Below are 17,310 nucleotides of genomic sequence, written 5' to 3'. Positions count from 1 at the left end.
TATTGCATTGCATCATCTGGTACTATTCCCGTCGTTCACGATAGGCCTAACCCTATGGTCTCTGTTTCTGGTGCCACCATTAGCAGCCCAATACCCAACCGCCCAATCTGCGACTCGTAAAGGTCCGAGACATGCGGAACTGTGGAATTGGTGGATTCGTATCGCCAACACTATGAGTTAGTGCATTAGTGCATTAGTGTAATTGAAGTGGACAGATGGATGGGCAATCCCGACAAATGCGACGTATACAAATTGAGTCATTCATACCAACTATGGGCTAGTCCAAAGTCCCTTAGGAGGAGCATCATCAAAGTTCAACATGGACATCAGAAAGAAGAATATACAAGCATCAAATATGGACCAGCAGAAAAGTCCCAATTCCCGAACGTAATGTCATATCACATCAAATAAACACACCCGCAATGCCCACCATCAAGCCTAATATCAAGTCATGGAGACTTGTCGTCCGCACCAGCGCCGCCGCCCCATTCCCACTGGCAGCATGGGCCGTGGCCGCCGCTGCGGTTGCACAGTAACTCAACTGAAGACCGTGACAGGCTGCCTGGCTCAGACTCGAGCAGATAGACGTAGCCTGCGACGTTGCGGTCGCGGCTTCCACCGTCACGCCTGCCCCGCCCGCTCCGCCGACCGTCACTGCATATCGTCCCATCAGCTGGGCTGTACATTGAGAATATTCAGACTGGCAGAGCGAGTAGTATGACGAGCAGGTGGCGGCATTAGAAAAGGCTGTCGGCACGTAAACGAACGGGTATGCCCCCGAGATTGTAGAGCCGGTGATTGAAGCAGCGCTCGAATCAGCAGTGGATGTCGTCGTCGTTGCGGTCGCACCCTGAGGAAACATGAAGCTGGTGCCGGTGGACATGGCTGTTGATGCTCCCGTTAGACTGCCCGTACAGCTGGCACCGGTCGGACAGCAGGCGATGTTGTTGGCGGCATCGCGCGAGCAGTTTGTGCCTTGCTTGCAGCAGGCGTTTGAGTTGCCTAGACTGGTGCAGGGATTGTATCCCGTAGGGCAGTTGTTATCGGCTCGCCTAAGGATCTGGAGGACTTCGAAGGCTCGTTTGTTGGACTCGATAGTCTCTGGGGCTGAAAAGGGTGCCGTTTCGATCGAGAGTACGGAGGGGAGGAATGAGGCCCAGACTCCGATCCACCACGAAGCCCGCATTCTTGTGACCTTGAGGGCGGGGAGAATATTGGAACGCGACCGAGGATCTTCTCCGCGATAGACTGAATGAATCGATCTCGTTTGGTATCGATGGAGTTCAATCTCTCATCGCGGGATGTCTCGAGGGTGCTTATCGGGGGCTGCGCCGGATGTCAACACACTACTCAAAGCAGTAAGATTATTAGCGTCAGCAGAGGCGTATAGCACGGGGAAACAAAGCCATTGACGGGTTTCGCAATTGCAGGATGACATAGAATAGAGACATACCAAGCGGTTAAAAATTTCAGTGCCTTTGCGAATCGGGCAGAAGCCAGCAAGGTTTTGGGAGTGTGATGTAGTTTCGTTGAAAGTCGAAACTCGCAGTCTGGCCGCATCTCCACCTTTCTCCACTGGGAATCCCCTGCCACAGCAACCAGTCGCACGATGCCCAACCCGCTCCCACCGCCACCCGTTGGAGCCCATTCTCTCGACACCATAACGGTCTTTAATACATGGAAGCCGATGAGCGTTATGCCAGAAAATAATGGGGGGTTCTTCTCTACTACCTTTTATATGAGTGCCTCCACTCACCCATTTTCTGCCCCAATAACAAGGCCCAGTCACTGATCTCTGTATGGAGGTAGCCGACTCTATAGATCAGATCTCAGCGAACAAGCTGCCTAGTCACGATCTATTCAACAACCTACCTCCTTACCCACAGACTGATGAAGACGTGCCTTTCAAACCACCACGCAAAGAGTCAAGAGAGCTATCATGCAGCCAGCGGGTAAAGGGAACTCATAGCTGCAGATCAAAAGGACCGTCGGCAGGATGACTATGCAACCCGATCAGCATTGACAGACTAATAATTAGCCCTTGAGACTTCAATCCAAGCTTTAACGAGAACCCCAACACTTCAGTCCAACTTTTATCCCGCATGGATCCTTCTCTCTCGCAACCCCAGATTCCCGTCGTAGATTTCGCGGGGTGGACCTCGGGCGGCCCCAATCGCCAACATGTTGCGCAAGAGATTGTCGCTGCTTGCAAGAAAGTGGGGTTCGTGTATATCATCAACCACTCCCTCCCAGGTACCCTCCTGGATGAAGCATTCCACTGGTCTAGGCTCTTTTTCGAGCTGCCCATGACAGAAAAGCTACGTGCTCCTCATCCTGATGGATGGGCTGTGCACCGAGGTTATTCGAGGCCAGGGCTGGAGAAGGTCTCACAGGCTGTGAGCGCGGACAATGATGAAGAGCGGGCTGCACAGTTGAGAGAGGTTCCTGATATCAAGGTCAGTCCTATCACGGGCGTCGTCCATGGAGCGATCATGATCTCTTGTTGGCAATTCTAGGCCGCTGCTAACGATAACTAGGAAAGTTACGACATCGGCAGCGAAGAGAATCCAACACAGCCGAATCAATGGATCCCCGAAGATACTCTCCCTGGATTCCGTGGTTTCTTGAATCGATTCTACTGGGAGGGATTCCGCGTGGGAGGCGAAATCCTGCAGGCTCTAGCAGTAGGCCTCGGCCTTGACGACGAGAATCACTTACTGCAAAAGCATTCGGGACATAACAACCAGCTTCGACTTTTGCACTATCCACCCGTACCAGCCGATGCGTTGGAACAACAGCGGGCAGCCCGTTGCCCTGCACATACGGACTGGAGCTCCATTACCTTGCTCTTCCAGGATGACTGCGGGGGTCTAGAGGTAGAGGATGTCAACAATCCTGGTCATTTTATCCCAGCGACTCCGATCAAAAATGCCATCGTGATGAATGTGGGTGATCTCCTGCAGAGATGGAGCAATGGTAGGTTGCAATGCAGTCCGTTTTTGCAATCGTCTACTAACTCATAAGGGTAGACCAGTTAAGGTCCACTAGCCATCGAGTCACACTCCCTCCTCTTGCCGATCGAATCGAAGGCGAGGATCGTATCACCCGTAGACGGTTCTCGATTCCGTACTTTATGGCGCCTGATCCCGAGTCGGTGATTGAGTGTATCCCGGCTTGTATGGGTCCTGACCAGCCGGCCAAGTATGAACCGATCACACAGGCGGGGTATAATCAGATGCGGGCCTCGATGCAGTATTGAGAGACAGTGTGTTTCTTGGTTGAAATGAGATATTGTCACATGATGTAGTAGGATGCTGTTTGGTCTCATTTAGATCTCGATTGTGTCTATCGTAACCTGGCTCTCACAAATCATCCGATTTCAATACGGTCTAGTCAAGAACATTTCCTACTGCCATCCTTGAATGGATCACACATCTACATTCATCATTTAATTAGCCATCTTCATTCTTGCTTGACCACCTCCAAGGCTTAGCATTCGACCTCCACGCTTCTTATGCTTCGATCGACGATCCCCACTCCACCTGACTAAGACCGTTTCTTGGCGCGCCATGGAGAACACGCCGAATCGCGTCCCTCCATCGCACATCGATCCCGATCGCGTGGCCACCATGTACGGCGAACTCGGCAATAAACTGGTAAGTAGCGATCTCTCACCATAGCCCTACACACTGATGACCCCTCTCCCCAACCACCCTCTCCCAATCCACACCCACTAACCCCAAACCCACAGGTCCAACACGCGAAGCGCACGCAAGCCCTCACCCATCTACCACCCTACCAAACCGAAATCGTCCGCGCCGTAACCCGCGAAGTCCGCGACCTCGACCGCGATGTCGTCCGCCTCCTTGACCCCTTCGAGGGCACCTTCAATCCCTCTGCCGACCCAGCCACGGCCTGCGCCCTGCTAGTGGACCACCTCTGCATGCGCCGCAACAAGCGCTGCCTAATGGCGTACCACCGCGTGCGAACAGAGAAACTCGAGGAACTGTGCTGGACGGGCGTGGACGTGCTGGAGCAGCAGCAGCCCAGCGAGGCGGGCGAGGATCGGGGCGTGGCGCAGGCTGGGGGTGTCCATAGCTCGCTGAGTCCGGAGGAGGAGGAGTATTTTCGGCAGTATGGGGATATGTTGGCTGCGTATAAGGGGCAGTGGACGGATATTGATTTGACGGGGACGTTGGAGCCGCCGAAGGATTTGTTTATTGATGTTAGGGTGTTGAAGGATGCGGGGGAGATTCAGACGGAGTATGGGTGAGTCGGCCTGGTTTGCTCGTCTTTTACTTTTCGGTTTTGTGCTCGTTGGACGGTTTTACGAGGATAAAGGAGGGCAAGGGAGCTAACTTGTTCTCGTGATGAGCAGCGTGATCAATTTAACCAAGAACAGCCAGCTTTACGTTCGACAGGGAGATGTCGAGCGATTGATCGCACAGGGCTTCTTGGAGCGATTGAGCTGAAGTAGGAGGGCTATGGGCTGGTACTGAAAACCGTCGACGGCTTGTACGACATTGTGAGGAGTTTTGCATTTGTTTTTGATACCCCGGCATGGATGAGATGGCTCATATGAGGATCGAATGTGTTATTTGTCGATCTCGAAGAAGCGTACGCTACTAAGAATACAACAAGTTTACTCAACATTACTACTCTCTCCGTAGGCCAGTGTCATGTCCGGCACTATGCATATCTGAAGCACGGGCACGGCTGCAATAATGGATTAGGATGAGCTACAAGGTACTTATCACCAGAAGGTCCTCATCACCGTGCATCATATCTTCCTCCTATGGCGATCACGTCAGACCACCGTGACTAGAGCGGATCCCTCGTTGATTTCTCCACCATCTGCACAATAGACATCGCTTCGAGTCGAGTACACGAACCAGGCGGCCTAGACCTGTATCCTAATCTATATCATACGGCATCTGTGATTCCAGATGATGCGATTTTGTAAAGAAGTTATGTAAGAATTGAGTTTGAAGCCGCTAAGGGGAGCTAGCATCAGAGCCGGGAGGTGCATTGGTGGAGATTGGCGTGCATGGGCCAGGCTTTGCACCGGAATTGGCCAGCAGCTAGCGCCGATCGTGCGTCCGTCGTCGGAGCTCATAGGTACTTTTTCCTCAGTGTACAACTCGGGAGGTGGCTGAGATGCATTTGCGTCCTGGTGCTCGATGTGCACTAAGTAGGGGCCACCATCGGTAGAGAGAGTCATCCAATAACGATATCTCCCGTGGGTGCTAATAGTACTCTGGAAGAGGAGTTTGCCGAGGATGTGTACCTATCAAATTAGAGAGAAGTCTAACAAGACTCAAGTAACTGTTCTCAAGTGCTCTTGTAAGTTTTGTTATCAGCGGAAATGGATTAGCTCGCGATAGAAAGCCGTGGGAAGTTGGGAACCTGGGAAGATAAGAAAAAAAGTGGGTTGGACGAGTTAGTCAACCAAACCGGCTGGCCCGATGATTCAATTCCGGTTGCTAACTAATTCCCCGATTCCTTCCCTCCCCCAAGATAAGCCTTGCACCACTGCCGTTGAATCCAACGACGAGAGTTCACTTTCATGATATCGCCTTATTCTCGTACCATCGGCTAATATTCTTGCAACATCTCCCTCCTTCCTCTCCTCCTCCTCCGTCTCTTCTCTTTCTCGATGCCTCATTCGCCCCGTTGCGTCATCCGCCGTTTTCTCCAACGCCGCTGCATGCGCTAGTGGGCCGGGAATCCTCCGAATTTCTTGCGACTCGTCCAATTTAGCCCTTGCGCGACCTCCCAACCCGACCTCTGATGGGCGTACTACAACCTCGTGGTCGCCGCGACTCGCGCACCTCGGTTATGTCCCGCCGCAATTGGGGGTTCGACCGCGATCTCGACGTCGCCATTGCGCCAGAGTCCCTAGTGGAACACGCCAATGCCAACTTGGGCAGCTCTCCCGGGGCCGGTCTAGAGGCCTCAAGCTATAATGGCTCCAGCTTGAGGACCCCCAGTCGATCGTTTTACCACCGCTCCTTCAACACACCTACTGGTAGGTATCATTCAAGCAGCTTTTAAAGCTAAAGCGCCTCATGCATGACGGGAAAAAGAAAAGAGAGGGGAAAAAAAAAGCAAAACGTGCCTCTCCTGCAGAGCGATTTACTGACCATTCGCTGTGCTCCACAGACTCAGCCCACTATGCATCAGATGGGCTCCGCGAACAAACGGCCGAACTAGCGATTTACGGGTTGTCGCTCAATAAAAAGCCCTCGCGCGGGAGAACGAGTTTACCTTCCGGTCTCGACATTTTCCGCAGCCAGCTTCAACACTCCCCGTCAGTGTCGCATGATGGGTTGGCGAGCTCTCATCCCACGGTGGGAGAGGACTCGTTAGATTCGCGTTCTGTGCTCCCCGATCCGACGTCTGCCTCTGCCTCGTCGGCCTTGACAGAAATGATCCGCCAGCCTGCTGCCACCGTGGCTGACGATGCCAAGCCGATCGAAGAGACTGCCTTTTCACCACTGTCGACTATCGACGATGAATCTGAACCCCGCGATACGGAACGTACCTCGTTGCTGTCCAAAACGAGATCCAAGCCTCTGCATCGTTATGGCTCAATCGGAGATATCGAGAGTCAGGGAGGTGCCGTTCGACGGGCATCGAATGCCGTCACCCAGAGCATTTCAGCGGTTGGCAAATGGTCTCGTGTAGTGTCGAATCCTAAGGCATGGGACCGGCGTGCCATTTGGCAGGAAGGAGTAGTGTATCCCGTCAGCCTAATTCCTGCCGTAGTTCTTGGTCTTCTCCTGAACATTCTCGATGCCTTGTCTTACGGAATGATTCTGTTCCCTCTTGGAGAACCGCTCTTTTCCCACCTCGGCGTGGACGGTATTTCAATGTTCTATGTCAGTACAATCATCTCCCAAGTGGTTTTCTCCTGTGGAGGCTCCATATTCAAGGGAGGCATTGGCAGTGAAATGATTGAGGTGGTTCCTTTCTTCCACCAAATGGCATTTACCATCATGAACAGAGTGGGCAAAGAGAATCCGCAATCAGTCATCGCTACCACGATTCTTGCCTTTTCAGTCAGCTCTGTCCTGACCGGCCTGGTATTCTTCCTAATGGGCGTCTGTGGCTTGGGCTCATTGATCGGGTTCTTCCCTCGTCACATCTTGATCGGCTGCATCGGTGGTGTGGGCTACTTCCTTCTCCAAACCGGAGTCGAGGTCTCTGCCAGACTCCCCGGTTCTCTTGAATACAACATCGGCACGCTACAAAAGCTATTCCAGCTCGACACCGTCGCCCTTTGGACGATACCCCTTTTCCTTGCAGTCGCTCTTCTCGTTTTGAAGCGTTTTATTCGGTCGAATTTCCTTGTCGGCGCCTACTTCATTGGTGTGGGTGCAGTGTTTTACATTGTCATTCTCAGTGCTCGGATTTCGATGGATACACTGCATCAGAAGGGATGGGTGTTTAATGCCCCGTCATCTAACAATCCGTGGTACCACTTTTATACCCTCTATGGTAGATCACCCGCCCTCGAGAATCTTGAAAATCATCGAGCTAACATCAATCATCAGACTTTTCCGCGGTCAATTGGACTGCCTTTGCCGATACTATTCCCGCCATGTTTGCGTTGACTTTCTTCGGTGTACTTCACGTGCCCATCAATGTTCCAGCCCTGGGCATTTCGACTGGAGAAGACAACCTCAACGTGGACAGAGAGCTCATGGCACACGGCGTGACCAATGCCTTGTCGGGCTTCGCGGGTAGTATTCAAAACTATCTGGTGTACACAAACAGCCTTCTCTTCATCGCTAGCGGTGGATCGTCGCGATTGGCTGGTCTCATGCTCGCCGCAGCGACAGCTGGCATCCTAGTCATTGGGCCTGTCATCATTGGTTTCATTCCAGTGATGGTTGTAGGTGCATTGATCTTCCTGCTGGGTATTGAACTTTTGCAGGAAGCGCTGGTGGATACATGGGGCAAACTCTCGCGACTTGAATATCTGACGGTATGTGAAATCACCAGCTCACCTTGCATTACAAAACAGATTCTAACTATTACTTACAGGTTGTTATTATTGTGGTGACCATGGGTGCTGTAGACTTCGTCATGGGAATTCTGGTCGGCATCATTCTGGCTTGCGTCAACTTTGTCGTTCAAACGTCTCGCAAGTCTGCTATTCGTGCGACCTTTTCTGGCGAGATTGCCGGATCCACCGTCCGTCGTCCGCCTATCCAGCAACAATACTTGCATGAAGCTGGGCAGCAAACTCTCATCATGAAACTTGGCGGTTACCTCTTCTTCGGAACCATCGTCAACGTCGAAAATACCATGCGAGGCCTGATCGAAGAGGAGGCTTTCAATCGGCAGCCCATCCGATTCCTGATCCTAGATTTCTCCAGGGTCTATGGTCTCGATTTCTCCGCAGCCGAGGCATTCACGCGTATCAACCGTGTGCTTCGCAAACGCAATGTACAAACCACCATCTCCGGCCTGAACGTCGAAGGCGAGGTGGGCAAGTCCCTTCAGAACGTCGGCCTCTTCGAACCCGAGTCCGGCGTACCGATCTTCGAAGATCTCAACTCGGCTCTCGAGTTCTGCGAAAACGATTACCTCAAGATCTTCTACAATCGCCAGGAAGCCCTGTCCCGCACGCCAATCGAATCATCTACTCCCAACACCACCAACTCCCTTCAAGTCCCACTCCCGGTCCCACAGATCCCTAGCGCCAGTCTCTCCGACAACATGGTCAGCTCCCCACGCGGCCAATACCTCCAACGCGTGGCAACCACCACCCTCCGCGAACACGAACAAACAACGGCCTTAGTGGCCGCCCCAGCCTGGTCCTCAATGCGCCAACCCCTCCCACTCGTCCTCCAAACATTCCAAGGTCTCTCAACCCAAAACGAAGACTTTTGGTTCCCCGCCTGCACATACTTCTCCCGCGAATCCTACCCAGCAGGAACAGTCCTCTACCACGAAGGCGACATCCCTCGCGCCTTCTACCTCCTCGAATCCGGCATGTTGCGCGCAGAGTACGATCTCCCGCAGGGCCGGTACTTCGAGCTGGTCGTTGCCGGCCGGCCGTGCGGCGAATTGCCGTTCTTCAGTGATACGCGGCGCACGGCAACTGTCAAGGCGGAACATGATTGTGTGGCGTGGTGTTTGAGTGATGAGCGGTGGAAGGCGTTGCAGGAAGATGAGCCCAGGATTGCCAGGGAGTTGCTTACTGTTAGCTTGAAGTTGACGACTGAGAGGATGGATAGTATTACTTCGTGAGTCTTTTTTGATCACTCGTTAATCATTCGGTGTTTGTGCTAACTTCTACTGCAGATACGTACTTACGATGGCTGCTTGATTTTTTTTGTACATGTGTATGTTTCTGTGCATTTTGTTTTGCATTTAACATCGGCGGTAATCTGAGCGAGCTCACCTCATACCTTTGCTTTAATCTTTGGGCTTTCATGTTCGCATGTGAAATACGTACATAGCTATGCCATACTATGACCGTGAGAGCGATCAGCCTACATAGGTCACTTTGAAGATGGACACGGTGAAAGTAAAGCACGTAACTCAAACCTGCTAGAAATGCGTTCTCAGTGCTAAGTCTCACCAAGAGACTACTAAGTGCAAATACATCAAAATTCTATCTATCATTCACGACATCGCCGCTATTCGTGAAACATGAAACGCAAAATCAAACAAAATGCCATCTCTCATAAAAATCCTCATTATCCCCAACAAGAGGGGCATAACCCCTTACAGACGAGACTTGACAGGTTTCTGAACCTCCGAATCAACCGACAACCCATCAGCAAGCAGACGCTTGTTATCAGGGTCATACAACGGGTCAGCCGCGACAGTAGCCTTAACCCTCCGACCAAAGTATTCAATCTCCACGGCCGCACCTTCATCCAGAGATCCAGGCAGCCAGGCATACGCGATAGGCTTGCGAACTGTAAACCCAAATGCCGCGCTGGTCACGTATCCAACTGCCTTGCCGTTGTGGAACACTGGCTCCTTACCGAGAGCCATAGACCGGCCATCGTTGACTGTGAGACAGCGCAGGCGCCGGGTAGGTTTCTGCTTTGAAGAGATGCGCTCAAGGGCGGCTTTGCCCACGTAATCCTCCCACTTGCTCACTCGAATTGCACTCGCCACGCCAGCTTCATACGGGTTGTGCTCCGTGTTCATGTCCGTGCCGTAAATGCGGTATCCCTTCTCCAGGCGCAGGGCATTGAAAGCACCGCGGCCAGCGGCGATCAGGCCATGGATCTTGCCTGCTCGGAAGATTGTGTCCCACAGACGCTGGCCGTACTCGGCCGTAGTTTGGATTTCCCAGCCCAGTTCGCCGACGTAGGATTTGCGGAAGGCTGTAACAGGAATACCATTGATAAGTGCCTGTTTCACGCCGAGGTATGGCAGACCCTTGTTGGAGAAGTCGTCGGCGGTGATGTCGTTGATGACGTCGCGGGCACGAGGTCCCCAGAGACCGATGCAGCAGGTGCTGCCGGTGATTTCGCGGACTTGAACGAACTTCTTCTGGCTCTGGTGGCGGGCTTCCCGGGTGAGATAGGCCAGGTCGGTGGCGGTGTTGGCGCCGATCTGGAAGAGGTTCTCCTCCAGTCTTGATATAAAGATATCGCTGCGGATGCCGCCGTGGTCGTTGAGCAGGAGGGCGTATGTGATAGTGCCGGGGTTGGTGTTGACATCGGCCGTGCTGAGGCGTTGGAGAAGGTCGAGGGCACCGGGACCGGATACCTCGAAACGGTGGAAGGAGGTCATATCGAACATGGCCACTGCGTTACGTGTCTTCCATGCCTCGGCTGCGACGATTGGAGAGTAGAATTGCGCGGACCAGGCATCCCGCTCGACGGGCTTCCATTTTGGCGGCAGGTAGTTGAGTAGTTCCTTGTTCGCTTCATACCAGAAGGGTCGCTCCCAGCCACCGAGCTCAAGGAAGTACGCACCCAGCTCTTTCTCTCGGGCATAAAATGGGCTAGTTCGCAGCTGGCGAGGGGATTCTCTTGGTTGAGAAGGGTGCAAGATATCGTAGATCTCGACAAAGTTCTGGGATGAGGTTTCTTCAATGTAAGACTGGCTTAGCTGGACTTCTTCGAAGCGAGAGAGTTCGCACTCCGAGATATCGATCTGCGAGCGGCCGGTGGTGAGGACTTCGGCGACGGCACGAGCAACACCTGCTGAGTGTGTAACCCACACTGCCTCGGCGACCCAGAATCCGTCCAGATTAGGCGCTTGTCCAACGATCGGTCCTCCATCGGGCGTAAACGAAAAGATACCATTGAACCCGTCCGCGATCTCCGTGTCTCGTAGCATGGGCAAGAGCCGTTGTGTTTCCTTCCAGGCAGGGTCAAAGTCCTCTGCAGTGAATTCAAGACGAGATGGCATGTTCTTCTCATCCACATTCTTGGAAGTGAGACCCAATGATGAGGCCTTGACGGGCATAGGTCGGTGGCCATAGTACCCAATACCGTATTGGTCCCCGTGCTCGCGGTAGTATAGATCCTGGTCCTGGTGTCGTAGAATCGGGAGTTCGGCGTTCTTTCCGTTTATTTGATTATTGAGATCCCTGCCAACAAGAGATGGCACGGGTGTTGTTTTGGCATATTGGTGAGCGAGCGGTAGTAGAGGAATTGACAAGCCAACCATAGCGCCGAGTTCCACGCCCCAGAAGCCAGCACAGGAGATGACGATATCAGCTGGGATGGAGCCATTGGGTATCGTCACTCCAGTCACTCTGCCATTTGCTCGGTCGATGCCTGTCACGGGTGTTGATTCGAGGTATTTGACACCAGCCTCGCGGGTGCGTTCAATGAGCAGCTGGGTCGCCCGAGCCGCGAGAGCCAGGCCGTCGCTAGGAATGTGTAGGCCTCCTAGAACCACATCCTTGTTCAAATGGGGATATAACTTGAGACACTCCTCCGCACTCACGAGGTGAGCCTCAATGCCCCACGAGGAAGTATAACCATGCTTGCGCTTGAGATCCTCAAGCCGTGCTGGTGTTGTCGCCACCTCGAGACCACCGACTTGATTGAAGCAATTCTGGCCGTCCTTCTCAATAGATTGAAGCTTCTGGATTGTATATCGTGCAAAATTCGTCATCGTCTTGGAGGGAGTAGTCTGGAACACGAGGCCAGGGGCATGCGATGTGGATCCGCCAGGCATGTACAGCGGGCCCTGCTCGACAACGGTGATATCCGTCCATCCGCGTGAGACCAGCTCATCAGCGATATTGGTGCCGACAATGCCAGCACCGATGATAACGACACGCTGTGCGGGTGACATGATGATAAGGAGGGCGAATTGACTCGCTGCACGGAGCTGCGGGTGTTCTCGCTTTATGTAGGTCTCGTCAGTCAGAAGCTAGACGATTAGGTCCTCCCCCGCAGGAGGGGTTCTGGTCCCCGCAGATTGCGTATCATGGTGATATAGGACTAGACTCCTGTGAGGGAAGCCCATCCAGGCCCCGCATCGGCTCGGACGGTGCTCGGGGATGAGTATACCGGCAACGGATACAGGGTCCTTTGCCCGGATGAGGTATGACATTTGGCTCTGAATGGCCGTTATCTTATCAAGCTTCCTATATTCTGTCAGTTGAAGAGATTCTTTTGAACTTGTCTGATTTCCAGAAGTATGGCCTCATTCAATCCAGCTTTGAAGCAACAGACCGAAAGATCTCCAACTAGACATGCGACATGTCGCTTCAAGCTCGGGCCCACGAGACAATCCGGGGCATTGGATAAGGTTGCCATTTTCGGGATGATTCATGCCTGGCAGTTCCAGACAATCGACGCCACAATAGACCATGATTGGCCATTTCGCCAGTGGCCGTGGACCGCGATCAAGTGATAACCTGCGAATGGTCGGCGTGTCGGGTGGGAGCCGCTCACGTGTACGGATGAGCTTAATCAGCTACGGTCCGGATCTCCCAGACTGGTATATCCCAGCGGTCCGGGCTATCTATAGATCAGTCTGGTCTGAAAATAGAGCTGGCTCTTCATGTTGTGGTATTGAAGAGAGAAGGAAGTGCAGATGTGGAAGCTTACCCTCACCAGCTCGTCGGTGATACTGATGTGTCAACCTTGGGGCTGTGGCCACACTGCTGGGCAAGATATATTTGGTGTTTTCAGAGAAATGTGGATCACAGCAGAAGACTGGATAGTGCTTCACTCCTAGGACAGGTAACAGTAAGAATATGTTGTGGGTCGGGTTGTACAGGTGAACTCGACTGAGGAGGGTCGAACGACACGGGCAGCCAAGGAATATGTACTGAGCCCAAAGGCTGCTTGCCGTAGAAGCAATCGTCTATCCTCCAGCTTAGGTACCTGGACTCGCCGTCGTTCTCCAAGGTCAACATCCATTCTACATATGTAATATTCAATTCAAATGGTCTATTGGGTGAACCAGGAGGGCCAGGGTGGACATAGGGTCTCTCCTCGGCGTGAGCGTAAGCCCTACGGAATCCATCCCAAGAGCACTCAGCAACTTGGGAAGCTTCACAACCAACTCTTATCTTGATATTCATATGCTCTATTATGCCCTGGGTCGCGTAGAAGGAAAATTTGCATGGGCTAGATCACCAGCCAACACGAGGCGCGCCGGGTGTGGTTGAGATGCGGAGCATGTAGTGGTGGCAAGGTTCGAGCACGGCAACACCTTGAGATGGGTCAACAACACTTGGGATCTGTCAACATGAGGCTACAGTGAGGGACTTGGGTGCTTGTTCAGTTTACAAAATTACAGGTTCTCTTCTCCAAGAACTGGTCGTTGACCCGAAGCTTGATGAAAAGAAGATGATCCACAGGGTGGAAGGTGCCAAAGAATACGCCTGTCAATGACCCGAAGGCCGTTGAACAAACTGTTCCGCCGCGCTGTGCAATGCAGGGACCAATCTGTGGTGGACCGCCGTCATGATCGCGGCCACCCAAACAAGGTAAGTATGAAGAAGAAAAGAAAAAAGAAGAGGAAAGTTTGGGGAGGGAGGAGGTATTTAAGTGTTTTCGGGGAGGCACGCTAGTCCTAAGCGAGCGAGCTGACCGCCTCACGTGATTGGACAATCCAAGGAATGAAGCATGCAAACAGAATCACGTGATCAGGCATGTGACTCATCTTTCCTTTGGCCCTTTCCTCGTGTGAGCCTGAGGTGTGAGAAGCCCTGAAAGGACTGGCCTCCAGGGGGTTGCAGTGAGCTGTCACCTCTGGCTCGTGTTCCTTGCATTCTGGAATCTATAATACCGACGATCGCTGACTTCGCCGCGTGGGAAAAGAATTCCACCCAATGATTCCCCTGGATTGCCCCAATAATTGGACTTGTTGACCAGGATGCAACAGAGGAAAATAAAAAACAAAGAGAAGTGTGGATGTCTCCAGGTACGAGCTTGTGTGGATCCCTTTTCTCCCCTATTCCAGTCCCACAGGCGGTACCAAGTTTTTTTTTTTTGTTTTGGTCGAGGTCAGTGCATTGATTGAATCCAATCACTCCTTTGTTTTTTGCGTGCGTGCCAGAATTCCAATATCTCTGCAATCTATGTATGGACTACGAAGGCAGGTCCTCTTGCCTCTCGGACTAATTCCGTCGGGCCAGTGGCAAGTAGGACGGAGTACGTCTCGTCCAGTTTCCCTAGTTCTCGTGTACTTCCCTGCAAAAAGGAAAATCTCTGCAATCTTTTCCAATCAAAGTAGATTGTCTGGCCAGACGAATCCACCACCAGTCACACGTAGCGAACGAGCGCGCATCCTCATCAAAGGGTGCCATGGTTAATGGAGGCTCGATGGTCGGGCTAGTGGACGCTAGAATCGACCGGGCCTCCTTCGGTGCAGAGCTTAGATGGACAGGAGAGTTTCACCTGGACCTTGCCGGCGTCTGGTTGCCGGGTTAGTGCTCACCGCATCGTTCAGCAACGTTGCTGGATTTGGCCTGGTTAGTAGTCGGTATTACTTCCCTCGGGTTCTGGGCTGGGCTTGGTAAGGTCTCCGAGATCTTTGGGATTTTCAGGATCTTCGTCGCATTGACGGTACTCCGTATATGTAAATAACTACTGTACTCTGTACTCCGTACGGACTACTATGCGTGGAATCTCCGCAATAGATGGACGAGAGTCCTCCGTACATACTACCGTGTTAGTCGCATGTTCCATTCAAACATAAAAGGTATCTGTCCCGCGCATGGCAGTTGCAGGCCAGCGACCGCGAGAAAACGGCTCGCCAATTCTGGGCGGAAGATGAGCGGGATGAACAGATGAGATGCTTGGCCCCGACGGGTAGGAAAAGAGTCATCCAGCATGGAAAAGGGGTGGATGGACCGTGCTATTGGCCAGGGGAGCTCTGTAAGTGGATCAGCCGTGTGGGCTATCATTACTGAAAATGCTCCGATGGTCGCATTCTGGCAGCACCGGGACTCTCCTGATCATCGTTGATAGACGGCGAGCGGCAGGGCCGTTCTTAAATTCGGGTGTTTCAGAGAGTTTCCGATGGAGGAGGCCGACCGACATCGCAGTCTCACGTACTGGACAAGAGGCGCACCAGCACTCTGTAAAATGACGAGGACCCTGGTCGTGATGATGTAGAAGACGGTCGGGAGCTGTTGGCTTGGGAACGTACAGGAACAGATAGGGGGTAGGGCTGCCAGCCACCATAGTCGATGGCTTAAGACACGGGACCACCAAGTGGGGCTCATCGCTGGGAGTCGTGAGCGTTTGGTTTAGTGCGCTTTCCTAGCTTGTTAGTCTCGGGACTGAACTACGAAAATTGAGAAGAGATTTCGGGATCAAAAATTGAGAAAAAAAAATTAGGGAGATCAGGATGGGAACAAAGAGAGTTAATTAGGGGTCATTTGGATGGGAGGTGGAGTCCAGACGAGAGTGTGGTTGTTCTTGTCGGGAGTACGAAGTATGTACGTCTTCACCGGTATCTGTCCTCCGTCCTTCGGTTTGATAGGATAGAAAAGAGAGCGCAATGTGATACAAGTATCACAACCTTTGTAGAAGGGTAAAAAAACAAAGGAGAGTTTCCAGTACCAATGGAAAAACGAGAGTCGGTGTCGGTCTAACTGGCCAGGAGCTCTTTAACTTTTTGGAGTCGGGATCATGGGGTCCAACTACTATCGCGATTTCGTGCCAGCGCCAGCCGCAACGGTCCTGCAAGATGATACGCCAGTGATAGGGTCCGATGTCCCAAGAAATAACCAGAATGACGACAAGAACAGGACCAGCAGAAGGGAGGGGTTGTGCAACGGCCACTGGTTGGCCACGAGGAGTCGCACGCCACTCAACTTGTCGTGTCAGTCATGGGATTCGCGCCGTCCACGATACAAAATATCGACCACTAGCAAGGAAGCCTACCGTACGGCGCCAGGTGCGATCGACGCCATGCGAGCGAATCCAACAGGCGTTCAACCCTGGATCAGCACCATGCAGTAGGGAGGACGGATGAGTTTCATGGTTTCATGCTGAGCTAGGACTGAGTTGTTGGCCTGGTTGGTTAGACCTGTCCTTCGTGGACTGTACCCTTTTTTGCTCCTCCCGCTCCTACGTCGCCAAGGAAAGAGAGGGGAATATGTATCAAGCCTTTCAGAGGAATACAAATGTAGGTTCCTAGAGTTATCACTTGACTTGCGATAGTTGGGGTTTCCAACGAGTCGGTTGGTCCCCGACCGAATACGGAGGGTTGTATAGACTTGGCTATCCCCTTGGACTGTGTAACGGGTACTGCCAACGGGCAGGCCACACTGCAATCGATGATAAAAAGACTGCCGAAATAAAGTAGTTTGAGGGGAAATATACCATTCAGCAATCAAAAGGAATGAAACTAATATGTTGCTAGCTTTGTGGTCACTCAAATTCTCACCAGATAAAGACTGTAGATTGGTCGCGTGGGCGGAAGATACAGCTCATTCATTACTGTTAGTCCTGCAAATTTCGTCTGCATCAGGGTACTATCCAGGTAAATTAGTCGAGATTGGCTCTCTACGTAGGAGGCGGGCCCGAGCTGCACGGGTCAATTAGGGGCTGCCTTAGGGGGGCCGTTGTCCAGCTGCATGGACGATCTTCGGAGGAGAGAGCTATTGGACTAATGGGCCATCGGGCCATCAGCCCATAGGCCAGAGAGTCCAGAGGATGGAGTACGGAGTACTTAGGGGCATGAGTGGTGTGATCGTGATCAACCTTGTTATTTGATTTTTCTGCACTCCATACAGAGTAAATTTCTACAAATTTCTGTTAATTTCTACCACCAATTTGGTAGTCTGCTTTATAGGTATTTGCTTGTTGTTTCCATCTGACACCAGTATGGAGTGGATGGTGGAAGAAA

General features: G+C 52.4%; 7 protein-coding genes across 7 annotated transcripts; 4 read left to right on the top strand and 3 right to left on the bottom strand.

Moving 5' to 3' along the window:
- Positions 1 to 403: 403 nt before the first annotated feature.
- On the bottom strand, positions 404 to 1,186 carry N7458_005265 (uncharacterized protein; the record flags this gene model as incomplete). The annotated part of the gene is made up of 1 exon (XM_056908647.1): positions 404 to 1,186. One exon carries the CDS (start codon positions 1,184 to 1,186, stop codon positions 404 to 406), a length of 783 nt encoding a protein of 260 aa, XP_056767265.1.
- Positions 1,187 to 1,291: 105 nt separating this feature from the next.
- Positions 1,292 to 1,662, bottom strand: N7458_005264 (uncharacterized protein; the record flags this gene model as incomplete). The annotated part of the gene is made up of 2 exons (XM_056908646.1): positions 1,292 to 1,346; positions 1,454 to 1,662. The coding sequence occupies 2 exons, from the start codon at positions 1,660 to 1,662 to the stop codon at positions 1,292 to 1,294; spliced, it is 264 nt and encodes an 87-aa protein (XP_056767264.1).
- Positions 1,663 to 2,102: 440 nt separating this feature from the next.
- On the top strand, positions 2,103 to 3,259 carry N7458_005263 (isopenicillin N synthase family dioxygenase; the record flags this gene model as incomplete). The annotated part of the gene is made up of 3 exons (XM_056908645.1): positions 2,103 to 2,456; positions 2,538 to 2,976; positions 3,030 to 3,259. 3 exons carry the CDS (start codon positions 2,103 to 2,105, stop codon positions 3,257 to 3,259), a joined length of 1,023 nt encoding a protein of 340 aa, XP_056767263.1.
- A 310-nt stretch (positions 3,260 to 3,569) lies between these two features.
- N7458_005262 (DNA replication protein PSF1) lies at positions 3,570 to 4,472 on the top strand (the record flags this gene model as incomplete). Its single annotated transcript, XM_056908644.1, has 3 exons — positions 3,570 to 3,656; positions 3,752 to 4,269; positions 4,403 to 4,472. The coding sequence occupies 3 exons, from the start codon at positions 3,570 to 3,572 to the stop codon at positions 4,470 to 4,472; spliced, it is 675 nt and encodes a 224-aa protein (XP_056767262.1).
- A 1,318-nt stretch (positions 4,473 to 5,790) lies between these two features.
- Positions 5,791 to 9,340, top strand: N7458_005261 (sulfate transporter family protein; the record flags this gene model as incomplete). Its single annotated transcript, XM_056908643.1, has 5 exons — positions 5,791 to 6,028; positions 6,163 to 7,500; positions 7,557 to 7,990; positions 8,050 to 9,257; positions 9,316 to 9,340. The coding sequence occupies 5 exons, from the start codon at positions 5,791 to 5,793 to the stop codon at positions 9,338 to 9,340; spliced, it is 3,243 nt and encodes a 1,080-aa protein (XP_056767261.1).
- Positions 9,341 to 9,741: 401 nt separating this feature from the next.
- N7458_005260 (GcvT family protein) lies at positions 9,742 to 12,288 on the bottom strand (the record flags this gene model as incomplete). The annotated part of the gene is made up of 1 exon (XM_056908642.1): positions 9,742 to 12,288. The coding sequence occupies one exon, from the start codon at positions 12,286 to 12,288 to the stop codon at positions 9,742 to 9,744; it is 2,547 nt and encodes an 848-aa protein (XP_056767260.1).
- A 3,800-nt stretch (positions 12,289 to 16,088) lies between these two features.
- N7458_005259 (uncharacterized protein) lies at positions 16,089 to 16,421 on the top strand (the record flags this gene model as incomplete). The annotated part of the gene is made up of 1 exon (XM_056908641.1): positions 16,089 to 16,421. The coding sequence occupies one exon, from the start codon at positions 16,089 to 16,091 to the stop codon at positions 16,419 to 16,421; it is 333 nt and encodes a 110-aa protein (XP_056767259.1).
- Positions 16,422 to 17,310: the final 889 nt, after the last annotated feature.

Source organism: Penicillium daleae (assembly GCF_028827525.1).
Source record: "Penicillium daleae strain IBT 16125 chromosome Unknown utg000005l_segment0_segment0, whole genome shotgun sequence".
NCBI classification, from domain to species: domain Eukaryota; kingdom Fungi; phylum Ascomycota; class Eurotiomycetes; order Eurotiales; family Aspergillaceae; genus Penicillium; species Penicillium daleae.
Note: the sequence above shows the minus strand (reverse complement) of the source record. Positions and strands in the feature narration are given on the sequence as shown.